Raw genomic sequence first — 19715 nt, 5'->3', positions numbered from 1 at the left:
TGTTGAATCCAGGCTGTGTTTTTGTGGTTAAGCAGAATACTACGACATGCTAACCTCTCCAATGCTTTCAGTATGCTTTCTTTTCTGCCATATTTTCTATGTTTATGTTGCCGGACAATCATGTCAGAAGGCTTTTAAGGGACTCTTGGTTTGCAATCTGATAACAATACTGTGATGTGGATGGCCGGGGTTGTTATTCCTGTGTGCAATAAAAGCAATCACTGTATTGACATCAAGCTAGTGTCTCATTGTCATTCGTACAGTAAATGCGACGTAACTACAAACAGATACACAACGAACATATTGTAATGCCCCCACAAGGATTGATAGAGACTTTCAATAGCTTTATTCAACAAAAAGTCACATTGTGTGTTGTCTAACAATTGCGCTATTTTATTATTCTCGCTCACATTTCACATATCATTGTATAATGACTTCACCTCATTTGCCTTCCTCCTGAATTTTAATTGCTTTTGCTGTGTCTGCAGAATCGATTTTAAGACTTCATGCCAACATAGCTCATTTATTGAGAACAAACGTGTGTTTGCACCATCGCGCGGGCGTTTGCTTGTCATTCGAGTCTTGCACAGTGAATGCACATCACCTTTAATTTTGCTCTGTTCTTTTATTTTCCTCAGCCAGCTATACGCTATGTGAGTATGACTGCGTGAGAGTCCTCATACATGCTGTCTGTCTTCCTTTCTTACCCTGCAGATTGTGTGTGAACAGTTTATTGTGTCTTGCCTGAGCAATAACTCCTTTCCTCTTTCCTTGCTATGAGATATGAGACATGTATCCCACTGACAGGCTATATGTTAGACTGGGAGTAAGACATGGAATGGACTTTTGTGTCCATACCACATGGTTGATTTGAAGCATGTTCTTTTTATGAATTTGTGCCAAAATGGTATGTTCTTGAAATGTCGCAATTTATAATACATTAATTGCTATATGCGTGTCACAATTTTATTGAGAAGACTTATTGCTATATGCGTGTCACAATTTTATTGAGAAGACTTTCATGTTATTTGTTAACATTTAGTGAAAGGGATTAAAATTAGCTGCCACATGTGAGAAGTAAATACAACAGAAGCTGGCCCTCTACGATTATTATTATGTTATTGTTAAAATGTTTTGTTTCCGTTTGGACAATTCCCCTCTACTGTGACTATTGTCAAAACTGGTGCAAGTAGAGATGAACCAACACTCAGTGGAGGGTGCTAGCTATACCGTAAAATGGGTTTGCTACCAATGGTAGAATTTAGTCACAGAGTCAATTAGCGACACTGACATACAGATGTGCTAGCCATGTTAGCAACAAACAATGGAGGCACAACCAGCTCTGCTGCTTCTTGGACACACTAGCACCGGGAGCAATTAGCCATGGAGATAGCTAGCGACATCATCAGCTACTTGTGCTGAACAAATAGTAACTTGCTATGGTGATTAACAATGTTAACAACAAGCCAGCCGTACTAGCAAATAGATATATAAATCTATACTTGATGTAGTGCTATCTCTATCTATATCTATCTATACATTCCAACGACTTGCGTATCTGAATGAATGCAAAGTCCCAGATGATATCCTGTAGGATTTCATTTCTAGTGCATTTGTAGTTGACAATTTCGTTCTTTGATGTGTGTCTCAACAAACAAACAAACAAAAAACAGTTGTGTCATACAACACATTCTGGAAAAAAATAAAAATAAAATCTTTTTTTTTTCATTTTGCTCCTATGTGTGTTCAGCCGAGGCGCAGCATGAGTGGCGAGGCCCAGGGTCCCTCAGATGAGAAGATTGCAGTTGTGAGCATTGACGACTGCGATACAGCCTTGTCACTCCGCTTTGGCACCCAGCTTGGAAATTACAGCTGTGCTGCTCAGGGCAAACAGACCAGCAGCAAGAAGTGAGTGTCTGTCTGGGCGCCTTTTTTTTCATCCTAAAATATTATGTTTACAGTTACAGTGCCAATATAGGATATATGGATTTGTTTTTAATTTGAAAGTCATGTAGTCCTGCTCCCTTAGAGTTCCAGAATGAAGAAAGCTTGAAATAGGATATTAAGTCGCCTTTCATGAGATCCACCAGTTGACTGCATGCTCCCTGGTGATTTGCTGTGTTTCTCTAATGATCTTGTTACCCGTTTTATACTTCATCTTCATTTCTTTCAGCAATGCCTGCTCTCACATCTTTAATAAAACATCCTAATAGGCCAATGTGCTGTCACCAGAAATTTGGAGGGAATTATATGAACCATATTAGCACAAAATACTTTTAGAATTTTGTGCTAATATGGCATTTTCTGCAACAAACAACACATAAAACAGATATGTTGCAGTCACAATGTTAAATATCAGCATGAAAACGATATATGTTTTTGTCACATTTGAATTTCCCATGAAAAATAATAGAAATAGGTATGAACAGTTGAAAACGTGAGTGTGAATAGATGTGTTTTCCGACATGTGCCCTGCAACTGACTGGCCACCAGTCCAGGGTGTAGTCCGCCTTTCCCCAATCTCAGATGGAATAGACGCCAACTCCCTGCGATCCTGAACCGGATAAGTGGTACAGAAAATGGATAAATGGATGAATGGATGGATGTTAAAATCAGTTCCCAAGACCCTATCTTCATGCTGATCGCAAGTCTAGCGCAAAGTGCAGTCTAACTGTACACCTGGGTGGAGTTTTCTTTCTTAAGGGATTTTCATAGATTGGCGCAGGTAGGAAGAGGCGTTTGCACCGTTGTGAGAGTGAACACAGCCGCCTTATCTCCTGGCCAATGAAAGCGTCTCCACGCATTCCATTTGTCATTGAAAAAGCCGGAAGGATGAGAGAAACACTGAGGATATCACCCTCGTGGCATATCTCATCTTTTTTTTTAACCAGCACTGGCTTCCAATGATGCTTTTTTTTGTTAATATTTTTCAAAAGTAAATCTCTTGTTTGAGTTTTAATGTATCTGTTTTTCTTCTCTATTTAATTTATGATGGTTTACCAAAGCCATTAAAAAAAACAACAACAAACACTGGAGGGTGAAAATGTGACAGCAACAGCACATGGATGTCTCTTTTTTTTTATCTAACGTGACATCTTTCTTCGCATATTCCCTCAGCTCACCTTCTGTCTTTTCATCCACCTCTCCACTTCTTCTCTCTTGACATTTTGCTGTAATTTACACGGAATCTCTGTTTGTTCATCTGTCTCCCCAGCTGCCTTCTGTCATTCTTTTCTCATTTTTTTTTGCCCCCATTATTATTATGATTATTTTGATTATTATGATTCTGTTGCTGTCTCCTTAAAAACACCCTATTTTCTTATCTACCCATGTTTCTCTGATTTGTCCCGCGCTTTATAGTCCACTTGATGTGTAATGTCACTCATATTCAATCTCTTTGTGCCTTCATCTATCTCCTCATCTTCTTTTCAATTTCTTTCTTCTCCTGATTTTTTTTTAGACCACCATTATCCTTTGATTTTTTTTTCCCCCCCAAAAGCTGTGCTTATGCCTCCATTATTATTTCTTTGTACAAGATATTTAATGGGTTTTTTTAATCCCGATATCCTGTCCTTTCTTATTATTGTCTGACAATGGATGTATCAGAACGTTTTACCTTTTACTGAACAACCTTAAATCCATATCTCCTTATTTTTTAGGTCTCTTGACCTGACTGGTCCGTTGTTCCTGGGTGGGGTCCCCAACGTTCCGGACAACTTCCCGTTTGGCATCAGGGAGTTCATCGGCTGTATGAAGGAGCTGCACATTGACAACAAGCCGCTGGACCTGGCCGGGTTTATTGCTAACAATGGAACACTGCCAGGTGAGCAATACTATTCAAGTCATAACTAACTTTAGTGGCTCGATTTTCGTGAGTAGCATACAGTAAATCCATTGCCGCGCTGTATTTATGTAGTGGCATGCACAGAGGAGGCGGGTTAGACGTGTTTGTAATTATATATATATATATATATATATATATATATATATATATATAGAGAGAGAGAGAGAGAGAGAGAGAGAGAGAGAGAGAGAGAGAGAGAGAGAGAGAATATAAAATAATAACGAGATAAAATAATAACGAGATCTATACTTGATGTAGTGATATTTGCTAGTACGGCTTGTTGCTAACGTTGTTAGAGAGAGAAAAACATATGGTGTTGACTTTGACCTATGTTTATGATAGGCTGCAGTGCCAAACTTCCATTCTGCAAGTCCAATCCCTGCCAGAACGGTGGAACCTGCCGGGTCAGCTGGGAGACATTTTCTTGTGACTGTACTCTTGGGTATGGCGGGAAAGATTGCAGCCATGGTAAGAGCCTATTTCACCTTCATATAATCCATTTTGCTATATACTGTATTTCAGTATATATATATATATATATATACACACACACACACACACACATATAACGTAACATTACGCGATGCGGATTTCGGATAGAAAGTGACAGTTGTAGTTTCTGTCTACAGGCTAACAATGCTTGTCTGTCAAAGTCGAGTGCACCTTCGTCACACAATGTACCAAAGTCTTGATTCACATAGCAACTACAGTTTATGCCGACCAAAGACAAGCAGTTGATGCGACTTTTACGTTTAAGTTCCTACTGCCCTAACATTCAAATTACATTGTCTCATCATTGTTGTTGGTGATATGCAAACTGTACCGTAGTCCTTATGTGGTTCCGTGGGCAGTAAAGTTGAATTTTGTCTGTATCATATTTCCTCTCAAGTCCAATGACTCATTCGATGAGCCATCACCATTATCGTCATCCGAGATGTCTCTGACCTTCCGTGCATTGTTCCTTCTCATTCTTCCTGCAGTGATGCCACACCCCCATCGCTTCCTGGGAAACAGCGCCCTCTGGTGGGATCTAAAGAACGACGTGACCATCTCCACACCCTGGTACCTGGGCTTAGTGTTCCGAACCAGAGCCCGAGACGGGACGCTGCTTCAGGCCCAGGCCGGCCAATACACCAGCCTGCTATTCCAGGTTCTGAAACACTTCTTTCAAAGTTTTGACCTTATTCGTGTTTCCTGGGCTACCCGATTATTGATGCTGATATGTTCCATCCACGTCCAGGTGACAAATGGTCAGCTAGTGTTCTCCGTGACTCGAGGATCGACCAGACCAGTGAGGTTGAGGCTGGATCAGGTTCAGGTGGCAGATGGGCGGTGGCATGACGTCCAACTGGAACTACGGGACGTTCGCAGCGGCCGTGAAACTCGCTACGTCGCCACACTCCGCCTTGACTTTGGACTTTATCAAGTAAGAGATGTGAAGCCAATACTTCAATTTTACATTTTAGAGGTATGATGAGAGAAAATGTCTCAGCCAACGTCCTCACAGATGCAAACGAAATGATAGTGCAACAGGCATGATTCACTCCAGGCCAATGAAATGTATGTCGGCCACACACACTAGAATGTTTCAATCTACAATTGACTCACGACTCCATATTGACAGTAATAACCAAACACTGTAAAGAAATAAAAACAACGTTGGCTACGGTCATGCTCCTTATAGGGAGTATGCAACAAACAAGACTGTTCCGAATGCCCAAAGATTGTATCTGAAATCATCGAGCAAGGTCGGTGATGTTGTGTGCAGCAGTCAAAGGTTGAGATTATGACATACTGCCTCCGTGAATTGCCTTTGAAATTGTTTGGTAGTGACGGTCAGCCAAACATCAATTCTTACTGCTGAAAGACTAACACTGTAAATGGAACTCATTGATTTATATTTCATGTTTGATTGTTCATGTTCGCAGCCAACGGCTGCTTCACGACACTTGCGCTCTTATTTCTTCAGCTTTGGCCCGATGCGCATCTATCATACTTGATTGTTTTGTTTTGTTTAATCAAGTCAGTTTTTCATCCAGTGCTACTTTTATAGCCTGCCATGAAGTCAAATATAGTACTTGGCAAAATAATCATGCGTGAACATATCGTACTTAGGACTGCTTTGTTGGAGCTGCAGCTTGTCAAAGCGCTATTTCAATAAAGATGTACTGCATTGTGTTGCATTTAAACATTTTGAATTTCAACAACTGGAAGTTCATCGTTTTTTTTTTTTTTTTCCTTTTTTGGACCAAATCAGAAACTTTGACAACCTTGATATCTTGATTCCAAACACACTACTCTTTTACAAGGTTAAACACAGCTATTCGAATGAAATCAGTATGCATCTTTGTTCAGGAATCCACCTTCCATCTATTATGAATGATAATCTTTTGCCTTTTCTGTCCCCCTTTGACTTCTCACTATCTTTTCCCCTCCATTAGGGAACAGCAATAGTAGGAAATGAGATTCATGGATTGAAGGTCAAACATCTGCATGTGGGAGGAGTGTTGGGCTCTGGAGAGGTCCAGAATGGGATCAGAGGATGCATACAGGTGAGACTACATGGATGAATTATTGACGAATGAGCTGTCTCATAAAGAGATAATTATTTGTTCATAAGAAAAAAAACTGAGTCTCTCTCTCTCTCTCTCTCTCTCTCTCTCTCTCTCTCTCTCTCTCTCTCTCTCTCTCTTTCTAGGGTGTTCGTTTGGGTGTGAGACCGGACGCCCCTCCCCTGCCGCGCCCCTCCAGAACTGTCAAAGTCGAGATCGGCTGCAACGTCGGGAACCCTTGCGTCTCATCTCCGTGTCCCGCCCACAGCCGCTGTTCGGACCAATGGGAGCGGCACACTTGCATATGTGAACCTGGTGAGTGGGTGGGATAGCCTTTATACCCCACCTGGGAAAGTGAAATTGCGAAATCGACCCCAACTGCAATCTATATTTATGTTCAAAAGTGGCAAAAGAACTGGCACTCTGTACTAAAGCAGAAGAATGGATACTTGTGTGAAAAAGGGCTCTGTGAAAAGTAGAAGTACTGATTCAACTCCCTAACCGTAGAAGGTAAAAAAAAAAAAAAAAAAAAAGTTCAGACTGTGTGTACATAAAGGTACACTGTGTAAAATGCATTACACTGCCTCAGAGAGACCACACTTGGCAAGTATACCACCAATTTCTTCTTAAGCACAGGTGCAAGCCAAACACTAGTTAGCTCGTGTGGCTTAAGTAGCACCGAGTTGTCCTCAACAATGTGGGGAGTAAAAGTAACAAAGGTTATCAAAAAAAAGAAATTTAAAAAAAAAATTCTTTCTTTCGCACGGCTACGTATCTCTCATTGATGTTGAGGAGCTGTTTGAGTTCTCATCCACATGAAACAGGAAGAAACTGAAACTTTTGACGGCCTTCTGAAGAGACTGACATCGAATGAGCTAGATGAGAAGAGATTAAAGCATCAATAATCACAACAGCGGGAGCAAACAGATGAAGAAATGAGCCCAGAAAGAGTTAGAGGACTATGAATTAAAGGGAGAAGAGGAGCAGACGGCTTAAAAATGTTCATGCTTAATTAAGTGAAAGGGATTGCAGGCGAACATAATGTAAACAGCAGCGCTTTGGGGCGGTAGAACAACAGAAGAGAAGAAAGAGAACTTTAGAAAGTCTAATCAAATAGCCTGGAAACACGGGCGACACACTTAATGAAAATATCGGAACAGTAGGCTTGAGAAAAAAAGGAATCAAGACTGAATCATTAATTAAGCAAAACATGTTGCGAGTGAAACGTGTCAGCATGCTGTCATTTTCCTTGCTGTTTGGATTGCTTGCTTGCAACTTTCTGTCAGCACAGTGGGGGGAAAAAGGTATTTGAGAAAACAAAGTAAATTGACTTGAGAATTGGGACTTCTTTGCATTGCCTACACCTGGGATCCTGTTTGATGTGGTAGACCCTGGCCTCAATTGATCTTGTATTAAAGGCCTGTTCTTGTCCTGCCATGGTTAGTGCCTCCATTCTTTCTTTCAGTCTAGCCTTTTCCAGCCACTGGTGTGGTTTCTCAATGTCAGCTACTTATTCAATTTGTCAATGGTACATGCCATGCCGGGGCTTCTCTTTCCATGACAGCCCATCTGGCTCCTTCTCCTTACTGGGCTCCTGCTGCCTGAGGCATTCATGAAGCAGGTCGTACCTGGGGACCATCATGTTGTTTCCCCTTGGATAGTGCCCGTGACGCTCATTAGGCCATGGCCTCCGTATTTCTGCTTTGTGTACAGCCTCAGGATGCTGGACTTGGGGTGGAACCCTCTGTGCCGTGTAAGGATCTTTCTTGTCTTGATATCAGTGGCTCGCACCTCTTCCAGTGGCCAGGGTATCTGATTAATGGAAAGGCATAGCTGTCAATGGGCTCGATCATATTCTTGCGGTTCAGCTGACTCTGCATGATCTGCCTCAGCCTCCTTAGATATTTCGACGTGGCCTTCCTTTGAGCTGCCTCTTCATGGTTGCTATTTGTCTGTGGAATTCTGAAGTATTTGGAGCCATGCTGCACTTGTGTTATGCTGACTTTCGTTCTGTCCTTTCCGTTGTGATCATCATCCCTCGCCTAGATATCATTCACCCAAACTTATCTAGTCCAAATAACATTTTGATGTGATTGCTGTATATCCTTGTGAGGTGAGTCAGGGAATCGATGTCATACAACTTGATGTCATCCATGTAGAGGAGGGGAACGTTGTTCCACTTCTGAACCGACCGGTACCTGAAGCTGTTCTTGAGAGATATATATATATATATATATATACATACATACACACACACACACACACACACACACACATAAAATAAAGTTAGAGGGGAGTCACTAAACATGAAAAAGTTTGGAAATGAGAGCATGTGCTCGCAGCAAACATGGAGGTAGCAAAAGAAGTCAGTGAGTGTGTGTGTATTGCATACAGGATGAAGAGGATACACTGTGTGTTCAGAAGCCTCGGGCCTCGCAGCCTGAGAGAGGAAGCACGGAGGCATTGCTGTTCCTGTAGCATCCTCAACTAGCCCCACGAGCTAATTCTAGCACCTTGTCGTATTAACATGGATCGACGCACGCACGCACGCGCACACACACACACACACACACGCACGCACGCACGCACGCACGCACGCACGCACACACACACACACACACACACACACACACACACAAGCACATTCGCAAACGCAAACAGAATCATACACACCAAACATTTGTTAAAAAAACAACCTCCTGCGCATGCTCTTGTTTATTTTAAACTACAGCTCTCATTATATTTCATCAGCACAATGATCATTAAAAATTAAGAAAGTTGTTCAATGAGTGCAGCCCAGAGACAAATAAAAGTTTAATAGCAGCACTGAGGGGGGAAGAAAATGAAGAAAGGTACGCTCTCAATAATTCCCTTTCATTTGAGAGACCAATAACACGAAATGATTTTGTATGCAATTGGTCCAGTATAATACATTACGTGCAGTTTTAAACAGGGCAAATTTGTTCAGTTTTTTTTCCTCCAATGATATATTTGATTTTTAATAAATGACAAATAAACTAAAATATAGACACATACAACCAATCGAAAACATCCTGTGCACCATGCCAGGGTATCCACACACTTTTTGTTGACAATATTGAGTAACCTACGATGCTAGCAAGAGGCCGTTATTCCATCCCATGTTCACTTCATAAATATGAACTGTTATTGTATTCAGCATAGTCCATGGAACATCTTTCGGAGAATATGTGATCCTGCATTTTTTTTCCAAAGGTATGCAGATCAATAATTATTGAAACCGTTTCACAAGGTTGCCAGGACAAGACATTCACTCTCATTGCTTGTGGTACGTAATATCTTTAAAATTATGCTCATATGTTTTTAGTTTATGCTCAGCCCGGTCAAGGCCAACCCCCAAAAAACCCAACCAAAAAAAACCCCCAAAAAACCCCCAAGATGTTCAGTCTGACAGATTACTTCTGCACAACGTGAACAATGATGGTGAACTATTGATCAGCATTGGTCATGGAAGTAATGAAAGTCGAGACGAGAAGACAAACCACTAAACCTAAAAGGAACTTTGACATTTTACGACATGCTGCAATAACTGCGAACCGAAGAAGCTAATGTCAGTGAAATCCTGATATTGCAATCACTGATAGCTGCGTGGACTCTCATTAAAATGTCTCTTTCCAGTTTTTAATAAAACCGCTGTCTGTCACCCGGCGTTGTAATCAGCATCACAAAAGAGATGGGCCACTGCTGCCAGCCCCCGTTGATCGATATCTTACATTTCTACACAACGTAAAATGCATCTAACATACTGCTGTTACTATTAACTGTCGATCACAAATCTGAAACAAAACTGATCTGTTTATAAAATATGTACCATGTAATATGAGCAGATATTGAAGTCAAAAGCTATGATGTCATGTCACAGCCCCAAAAAGGTCCAGTAAAGAGTGTTGTGATGTATTATGAACAACAGTATGGGCCATAGTTACCGTTAAGTGTTTTAGTGCTGTTTTGATTTCTCTCTGCGGCATTTCACTTTGGCGACAGTATCTCAGGAAACTGCAGCTTGAAGTTTAATAAAAAAAGATTCCCTTTCAGAAGGGAAGCTGTCTGGAGCACCCAATAAAAACTGCGCGAGAGACGACCACACGAATGTAAAAAAAAAAAAAAAAAAAAAAAAAAATCTGTCTGAATGATAATGATGTATTATCAACTCGTCTGATGCTTTTATGTTCTTACAGTCTCAAATCTGTCCACATTTCAGAGCTGGTCGATCTTTCTTCTCCCATATTGTTGTTTCAAGGACCGTGTAATTAAAAGTGTGTGAAGAAAAGCCAAGGCCGTCGTCACGGCATTCTGTCAGTTGCCATGGTGAAAAACATATAGCGGTGATGGCGGTGTGTTTGTGAGCGTGAAAGCAATACAGATAGCAGTCAATAAAATGACTGGCACAGACAGAAAGCTGACATTGATTGCAGGTGTCTGTTCTCAAATCATTCTAATGCAGATAAATCAGGGATGGGCAACTTAAATGCAGGAGGGGTCCACATTTTGTCATCAGTCCTGCTGGGGATGGGTGGGAGGGGCACATAGGACAACACAATTCCTAACCAGATGTATGACAATATTGCAATTTTACATTTGGACAAAATATGTGCACGTGCGCTCTTTGTATATTTCATTTTTCAATGAATGTTCGGAATATCCATGATACTAACCCAACAACAAAGGGCCGGGGACACCCTGAACTGGTGGCCAGCCAATCGCAGGGCACACAGAGACGAACAACCATCCGCACTCACACCTAAGGACAATTTTAGAGCGTTCCATTAACCTGCCATGCATGTTTTTGGAATGTGGGAAGAAACCGGAGTACCCGGAGAAAACCCACGCAGGCACGGGGAGAAAATGCAAACTCAGCACAGGAAGGCCAGAGCCGGAATCGAACCGTGCACCTCTGCACTGTGAGGCTGACGTGCTAACCAGTCTACCACTGATCTACTTATTTGCACTATTAAAAGTCCCAACAAAAATAGAAGGAAAAAATATGTGGCACTGTTCTTGTACTGACTGTGTGGATCTTCTTTATCACTCGGGTTGACAACTGCTGTGATATTTACCCTCATATATTTGTGTATTTACAAAATGCTCACTGCTAGCAATATATTCATAGGGAAGATTTCTGCTAACCATTCATGACATCCTTCTTTTGTATCTAATCCATAAATAATCATGGTTTTGGTTCAAGAGAAAATCACATTTCTTGCATAGGCAGCCGTTTTCTTCCCACGTTTTTGACAAAGAAAATTAGCTCAACATTAATATTAAGTGTAATTGTATTTTACTTCTCGTATTCCACCAAAAGCATCGTCATTTTTCAACACGCACGTTCTCTCTTGCAGGTTACTATGGGAAAGGCTGCACTGATGCTTGCCATCTGAATCCTTGCGAAAATGACGCTCAGTGCCACAGGAAGCCCAGCTCGTCACATGGATACGTCTGTGACTGTGGTGACAACCACTATGGACAGTACTGCCAACACAGGTAAGTGTCTCTGTTTCTGTTGCATATATTCATTGGCAGGATTACGCTATACCTACGGGACTAATTTTTGTCATCCCAAAATGAATTGTTTCACTTCCAAATAGTACTGTTCTTGAATCGTTCAGCCAAGGTTGAACTTCTGAGTTATTGTCACCAAAAGAACACCATATTTACAGTAAAGGATAGCGATGGCAGTATCATTTTTTTGGGGCCCTTTTTCTTCAGCTCGAAATGGGGCCTTAGACAAGGTGCGAGGATTTATGAACAGTTCTAAATGGCAGTCGGTTTCAGCATAAACCCTGCAGGCTTTTGTTGGAAAGCGTAAGAAATATCAGGAAACGCCTACTCGAACATCTGACATTTATCTGGGGCTAATAAGAATAATGGTGACATTTGTATGCTGATTTTACTTCACATTTACTTAACGCTTTGAGGGACAGCGGTTACTACAGTAGACAGCTTATGTTATCAGGTTACAGGGTGCATGAAATGGTTATTATTATGCAACCACACACTATCTCAGTTGTGTGTTTTTACTTAAGCGCTCAGAAATATTTAAAAAAAAACAAACAACATAACTTGTACAGATGAACAAAGATGGAAACATTTAACAGTGATTTATTGAGGTCACACTTTTTTTAATCTAAAAAATTTGGCATTTGTACAGAGGTATGTAGACTTTTTATCGCCGCTGTGTCTACTTAAATGGGCACACACACACACACACACACACACACACACACACACACACACACACACACACACACACACACACCCTTCCCCCAACCCTCCAAGTTGACTGTCTTGTGTGCGCATTTAGGATTGACCACCAGTGTCCCAGAGGTTGGTGGGGGTCTCCCACCTGCGGGCCTTGTCATTGTGATGTCAACAACGGCTTTGACCCCAACTGCAACAAGACAAGTGGACACTGTCGCTGCAAGGTAGGACGCGCACGTATGGCGTCTATAGGCCAGCTCACTTTGGGGAATGCCCCATTGATACCTGAATACACAATTTGTAAGGCACTTCTGACTCACCTCAAACTCACAACGATAGTCTGCAGTAGTAGGATAAAACTTGAATACATTTGGATTATTTGAGAAGGAAATGCTTTTTAAAAGCAAAATTACAGACAAATACTTTGCTGTGGCCCTAAAAGCTTTGAAATATTCTGCATTTCACTGTCTGCGTATTCAGGAGTTTCACTACCGTCCGCGGGGCTCAGACAGCTGCCTGCCTTGCGACTGCTACCCCATCGGCTCCTTCTCACGAACATGTGACCCAGAGACCGGCCAGTGTCCGTGCAGGCCCGGCGTGATTGGTCGCCAGTGTAACACGTGTGACAACCCGTTTGCGGAGGTGACGAACTCAGGGTGTGAAGGTGAGGGCTGTGTTTTCATTCTCATGTGGTTAGGGATTATTTCTTTTGGAAATTAACCCGTTCAGGGACATCAGTTACTACAGTGGACAGATTATTAGGTTATCAGGTTACGTCTTATTATTTGTGCATGAAAGGGTTCAAATCCAATATACCATTCTTGCAGGGTTAGTAGGGTTACTTGAAAAATGTATTTCGATACAGTTCCTAGCTACCTGTTATAAAATGTATCGAGTAATGTCATCCAGGTACCATAATATTGAAGTAATACAAATTGAATACTTTTAATTAGATTACTCAACTCAATTGTATTTGTAGAGCACTTTAAAACAACCACCACTGTATACAAAATGCTGTACATGGAGCAAATATCAAATATATAACAATAAACAACAAATTAATAACAAAGACAGTAGAAAGCTCAAAAACAGTACAACTAAGATCAAGTATGAGTCATGCTGAGTCAAAATGTCTAGTCCGCAGACCTGAGGCACGGGCAGGTGTGAAGGGGCGGAGGAGGACAGAGAGGTAAGGTGGAGCAAGAAAACAAAAACATAGGATCTTAAAAAGAACTCTAAAATGTATAGGGAGCCAGTGAAGGGATGCCAGACTAGGAGTGATGTTCTCCCTTTTACGAGTACCAGTCAAGAGGCGAGCAGCAGCATTATGGACCAACTGGAGACGCTTAATGGAGGATTAGCTGACTCCAAAGTAAAGTGCATTACAGTAATCCAGCCGGGATGTGACGGAGGCATGAATTACTGTTTCAAAGTGTTCATGATTACTCCATGCCAAGTGTATTTTACATTAAAAAAAAACAAAAAAAAAACAATATTATGTGATGAATATTTTGACATTTTAGAATGGTCATGGAAAGCTGGAGGAAGCCTGCAAATCTAATCTAAAGCACAAGAACTGTGATGGATGGATGCATGGATAACTTCATCTCCTGAGGGAAATTACTTTTGATAGCTTCGGAGTTTTTTTTTTTTCAAACCTTTCCACATGACCAGTGTCCCTTTTCAATTTTTACTGGTTTATAGTTCAGAATCCTCCATACTTCTGTACATGTAAAGCAAAATAAGTTTTCCCACATCATTTGTGACTGCTCGCTTTGCTCTCGCTCTCTTCGCGCAGTCATTTATGATGGCTGCCCAAAAACCATCACTCAGGGGATCTGGTGGCCGCGGACCAAGTTCAACCTGCCTGCTGCAGTGCCATGCCCGAAAGGTTCTGTTGGTGAGTCCACACTCATATCCATGAAATCCTTACAGACATTTAGAAATGGTGCTTCGAAAAAAAAAAAAAAAAAAAAAAACAACAAAAAACAACAATGCTGTGTTTTTCTGACTGGCTTGCAGGGGCCGCCATCAGACACTGTGATGTTGAGAGAGGCTGGATGGAGCCAGACCTTTACAACTGCACCTCCCCTCCATTTGTGGAACTCAATGCTGCTGTACGTTGACAAATAGCGCTCAGTTGATCAAGACAGCGCAATCTATTTCGTATCGAATTGTCGCTGTTTCTGCATTGCCGTATTTCTTTGTTTTCATCCAGCTGGATTCACTTGAGCGCAACGAGACGGAGTTGAACACAATCATGGAGAAGAAGCTCGCATACCAACTCCGCGATGTCACGGAAGCGACAGGCCGCCTCTACGGGAATGATTTACTCATCGCAGAGCGACTACTGTCACGCCTCCTCACTTTCGAAACTCTACAAAGTGGCTTTGGACTCACCGCTACTCAAGATGCGCACTTTAATGAGGTGGGACACGCCGAGCCATTTTCAAGTTTTAAGCGGACAAGAATGCAGACTTACTTTGATGATGAGTGGAGAGTAGGCGGCAAGAACAAGTTATAGGATAGTGGTGAAAATAGAAATACAGAGTTAAATTATTCGTTCTTCTCGACACAAAATCGATTGAATTCAAACTGTCTGTCATTTAACTGCAACCTGCTTCATGTTTGGATGTTTGGCCCATCCCAGCCGTCTTCGGGCAGTAGGCGAGGGACACCCTGAACCGGTTGCCAGCCAATTGCAGGGCACACAGAGACGAATAACCATCCACGCTCACACTCACACCGAGGGCCAATTTAGAGTGTTCAATCAGCCTGCCGTGCATATTTTTTGGAATGTGGGAGGAAACCGAAGTACCCAGACAAAACCCACGCAGAGATGGGGAGAACATGCAAACTCCAAACAGGAAGGCCATAGCCTGAATCGAAACTTGCACCTCTCCACTGTGAGGACGACACGCTAATCAGTCGAGCACCGGGCCACCCATCCTAAATCAATTCCGTTTAATTTGTATTTTTATGTTAATTAATTACGAAAAATCTGATCAAATAAAAATGAAAACAAATGTAAACATGGTATGAAATTGAGCACCGCCACAGTGCCTTTTATGCCTGCCGGCTTTGTGAACCGTGACAATTGTTTCCCAATCTGATTGGATCATGAACGACTGTACAGTAGATTAAGACATCATCTCTAATCCATGCAAATGCAATCAATCGTGTGCGATTTTAGTTTCACAAAAGGATTACTGCCGTTCTCCTGATAATTTGGTTTTACGCTCAACCTCTATTCTATAGCTACACATGCGACAGTATGGGCAGTGTTGCTATGGCAGTGCAATGATGGTAGCTCTTTTTTTTTCCTGATGTGACGAGAAAGTGGGAACTTATTGGCATTTGAGCACGCTAAACAGGCTCTCCAGTCATGCAATCGTTCTGTGAGTATTCAGCTTCCTCCTGCTCCTGGAGCCTCAATGACGGTTGCGTGTGTTGTGTACCGCTTCACCTCATCCATGCAGAGAGGGAGGATTTAATTTTCAAGTTTCCGTATTTGGTCTTTGCGAAATTGTCTCAAGGGAGGATTATTTTTTTTTTTTTAGCGGCCCTCTTCTACTTGGCAGCTGTGGCTCCACCCCGTGCTGTTGTAAATGACTCTGTCATTGTTATACCACTAAAGATGGGTTGCTATAGAAACTGATGTGGTTGGGACAGTAATATATCGTCAGTGTCTTGTAAATACAGCGGTTTGAATCATACCTTAAGCAAGTGCTGACCTTTTTTAAAAGGAGAAATGTTTGTGGTGTATTTTCATGTCTCAATTTTATATATGTGATCATGCCAACAAGCTTTGTCGTCGTTTCTCTTTCACATTTCCACACACATAGAAAGCACCATTCTAGTTTAAAAGAAAATGTTGGGTTATAATAATAATAATAATAACAATAATAATATAATACAACTCATGTTGATTTTTTTTTTTTTTATGACTGGATGAACTGTCGCCCGAGTTCTTGGTTTTATTTTGCCATTTCCTACTTGTCACCCCCTCTGCAAATAAATTCAGCCAACCTTTTTCTTTCTTTTACAGTTCATTGCTTTGCTCCTTCACTGCACTCTGTTACTGTCTTCCCCCCTGAGTATCATGATGCTCCAGTACTTTATTAGATGATCATGACACTCCACCCAACTCCCATAGGCTCTCTGATCATATATGACCTACAAACAGGATGACAAAAACATCCAAACAAAAGGTTCTCTGATGGTGTTTTATTAGTTTATTGATTTATTTTACACACACTATTTTGCTTCTTCTTCCTGCGATTTGTGTGCGATCTTAAAGCATGACTATGACAAAAAGGATGTAAAGATGAAGACGGGTTTTGGTCTCTTGACAAGAAAAGCACATTTGCCATCTTGGTATTCATTTCCATTTTTTTTAAACACCAAAATGTCCACCTTTGGCTCCTTCCAGAACATTTTGCGAGGCTGCAGTGTGCTGTTGGCTCCGGGAACAGAGGGGCTATGGCGCGCCCTCGCTCAGGGTCAGAACCACATCCCAAGCGGTCCGGCTGAATTGTCGCAGCTGCTGGAGCAGTATACGCAGAATCTGGCCCAAAACATGAAGCTCACCTACCTCAACCCCGTGGCGCTGGTGGCTCCCAATATTGGTGAGTTGCGTGACACGCATACAGACATGATCCAGCTAACCACTACGAAAACATCGAGTACAACATCAATAACATGTAAATCCTCGCAGATGATCGGCTATGAAATGGGCTAGAATGATTTCTTTTACATCTGGGGGGGGATGCAAATGATAAGAGCTGGCAGCAGCATAGAGATGGGTTATGCACACGCGCAGGCACACGCATGTCAACACACACACACGCACAGGAATGGACGCTTCCATAACATGTACCGCGCCTGAAGCATCTGAGCATTGGCCTGCATTTTGACCTAAAGCTGCCAAATGAGCAAATACACCAAGTCTGTCAGAAGGAAACCGAAGGCAAGGCAAGTAAGCCAACGCTTGCCTTATCTTAGTAAAATCATGAAAATAACTTTCAGCGCAAGAACAAGATTTTGGAGGAATTAATTCTCGCCCATGTCCTCTTTCTGTCGAAACCTGCATTTTCCCTGACTGACACTCTCTTTTTAGGGATTAGTTCAAATTATAAGGAGTCCTTAGACCCTATTTTGGTGCCCAGCGCGAGCCTTGCGCAAAGCGGAGTCTATCTATGTGCATTGGTGGAGTTTTCTCTCTTTTGGTAATTTCCTACACTTAGCACAGGCAGAATAGGGCAGAATGGGGCATTTGCACCATTGTGCATCGTTATGAGATGGAACTTCCCCAGCCAATCGTCGGGGCAGCCCTCATTTGCATTAAAATCGGGGAGTTCAGAGGTCTCACTGTGCTTCAAATTGCGGAAACAGAAAAAGACTCGCTGGGGTCCGTGCATGAGATTGGCGCTCACAAATTGGATTTATCGAGGCAAACTGCAAGATCTCCCCTTGCGGATAATGTAGTCGGCCATGCATATGAGGTGGGCAAATGGAGACCTCTTCGCACCCACGACCATGCAAATCCCCTCCTACCTCCCCAACTATAGTGCTATGTGGTCAGGAGGGGTGCTGTTGCAATATATTTCAGATGATAATGATTAGAATTTGTCTGGTTGTGGCTTGATTTTTTTTTTTGGGGGGGGTGGCAAAACCTTATTTTAAAGACTCTGAAGGTGATTAGACAAAGTTTATGTCTGTTCCAACCACTCAATTCAACAAGTGCTAGATAGGGGTGATGAAATTCAGTACATATGGCCAGATTGAATTAGATCCCCAAAAACAGATGCTTAACTTGTGTGTTCATACTTATGGATAGCGCATGCTCTTTGGTGGGGATGTCGCACAATTGACGACAGCGTGATGGAATTGGAAGTGTGAGTGGAAATGCAAAGTATCCCTGGATTTGCCGTTGTTATGACCCTTTTTGAGTCACGAAGAGAAACATTCGGATCTATTTCATAACCATTGTTTTTTTCTCTCTCTCTCTCTCTCTCTCTCTCTCTCTCTCTCTCTCTCTCTCTCTGCACTTCAGTCATGAATCTGGATCGGGTGGAAAATCACACCCATGTGCGGCGACGTTTCCCACGTTACCATACCACAATGTTTCGGAGTCAGGCCGTGTGGGATCCCTCCACCCATGTGATATTGCCGCCCGCTGCACTGATGCCACAACGGCAACAGCAACACAACTGGAAGGAAAAGGAGCGCGCTGAGAAAGAACGTGAGAAGACACACACAAATAAAATTCAAGTGCGATAGTTAATGGCAAGGGTAAGATACAAATGCAGAGATCTTTCTCCATTTCAGACGTCCCTCTCCCGAACGCTGTTCAAGTGCCGGTCGGCTTCTCTGCCAATCAGACAGAATACATTGCAGCCCGGCGCGCAGTTGAACCGCCCATCACCATCGTCATTTTGCTCATCTATCGCAGTCTGGGCGGAGCGCTCCCTCCCAAATATCATACGGACAGACGAGGAGTGAGGTGAGAATCGACACAGTGGACTCTGGACTCTTTAGTTCTGTCGAAAGAACCAGACTGAAATGCTCTGCCTTTGCCTCGAATGCCGTTCTCTCTCCCTTGTTTCCAGACTTCCCAGGCACCCAGTTATGAACTCCCCAGTAGTGACCATCTCCGTCTACAACAATCAAACGTTTGTGGGTGGACATTTGGACCAGCCCATCCAACTGGAGTTTAAACTACTGGAAACGGCCAATCGCAGCAAGCCGCTGTGTGTGCAGTGGAACCACAGCAGCCAGTCAGTTCACAAAATGCTTTTTGTGTAGTTCAATGCATTCATATTGTCGGTCTTTCGCCTTTAGAGCAGTGGTGGGGAAAGTTTTGTGCAGCGAGAAGTCGTTTTTGACTTGTATAACAGACAGTTGTGTAAATAAAGGGCACTTGGTAAGAAAAAAAAAACCCTCCCCAAAAAACATGTCAAACAAATTATGCCATGACCAAACAACATATAATTTTACTTTTTTTTTTTCCTCATCCACAAATGACCAGTATTTGCCTCATCCACAAATGACTAGGATTTGTGGATGAGGCAAAAAAAAAA

The 19715-nt window shown here is 42.2% G+C and overlaps 1 protein-coding gene across 1 annotated transcript in view; it reads left to right on the top strand.

The window, feature by feature from the left end:
- celsr3 (cadherin, EGF LAG seven-pass G-type receptor 3) overlaps nucleotides 1-19715 on the top strand; it is a 61508-nt gene that overhangs the window by 29635 nt on the left and 12158 nt on the right. Inside the window, exons 5-21 of the mRNA XM_019862923.1 lie at nucleotides 1660-1908; nucleotides 3660-3823; nucleotides 4187-4312; nucleotides 4825-4994; nucleotides 5085-5270; nucleotides 6286-6396; nucleotides 6543-6711; nucleotides 11775-11916; nucleotides 12737-12857; nucleotides 13114-13297; nucleotides 14432-14533; nucleotides 14656-14750; nucleotides 14852-15061; nucleotides 17066-17261; nucleotides 18689-18877; nucleotides 18964-19138; nucleotides 19245-19412. Of these exons, the coding sequence (XP_019718482.1) occupies nucleotides 1660-1908; nucleotides 3660-3823; nucleotides 4187-4312; nucleotides 4825-4994; nucleotides 5085-5270; nucleotides 6286-6396; nucleotides 6543-6711; nucleotides 11775-11916; nucleotides 12737-12857; nucleotides 13114-13297; nucleotides 14432-14533; nucleotides 14656-14750; nucleotides 14852-15061; nucleotides 17066-17261; nucleotides 18689-18877; nucleotides 18964-19138; nucleotides 19245-19412 (2757 nt within the window). The remainder of the gene's footprint in view (nucleotides 1-1659; nucleotides 1909-3659; nucleotides 3824-4186; nucleotides 4313-4824; nucleotides 4995-5084; nucleotides 5271-6285; nucleotides 6397-6542; nucleotides 6712-11774; nucleotides 11917-12736; nucleotides 12858-13113; nucleotides 13298-14431; nucleotides 14534-14655; nucleotides 14751-14851; nucleotides 15062-17065; nucleotides 17262-18688; nucleotides 18878-18963; nucleotides 19139-19244; nucleotides 19413-19715) is intronic.

This window comes from Hippocampus comes, unplaced genomic scaffold, assembly GCF_001891065.2.
Source record: "Hippocampus comes isolate QL1 unplaced genomic scaffold, H_comes_QL1_v1.1 scaffold1, whole genome shotgun sequence".
Classification (NCBI taxonomy): Eukaryota; Metazoa; Chordata; class Actinopteri; order Syngnathiformes; family Syngnathidae; genus Hippocampus; species Hippocampus comes.
The sequence above is the reverse complement of the archived record's forward strand: the minus strand, read 5'-3'. Positions and strand labels throughout refer to the sequence as shown.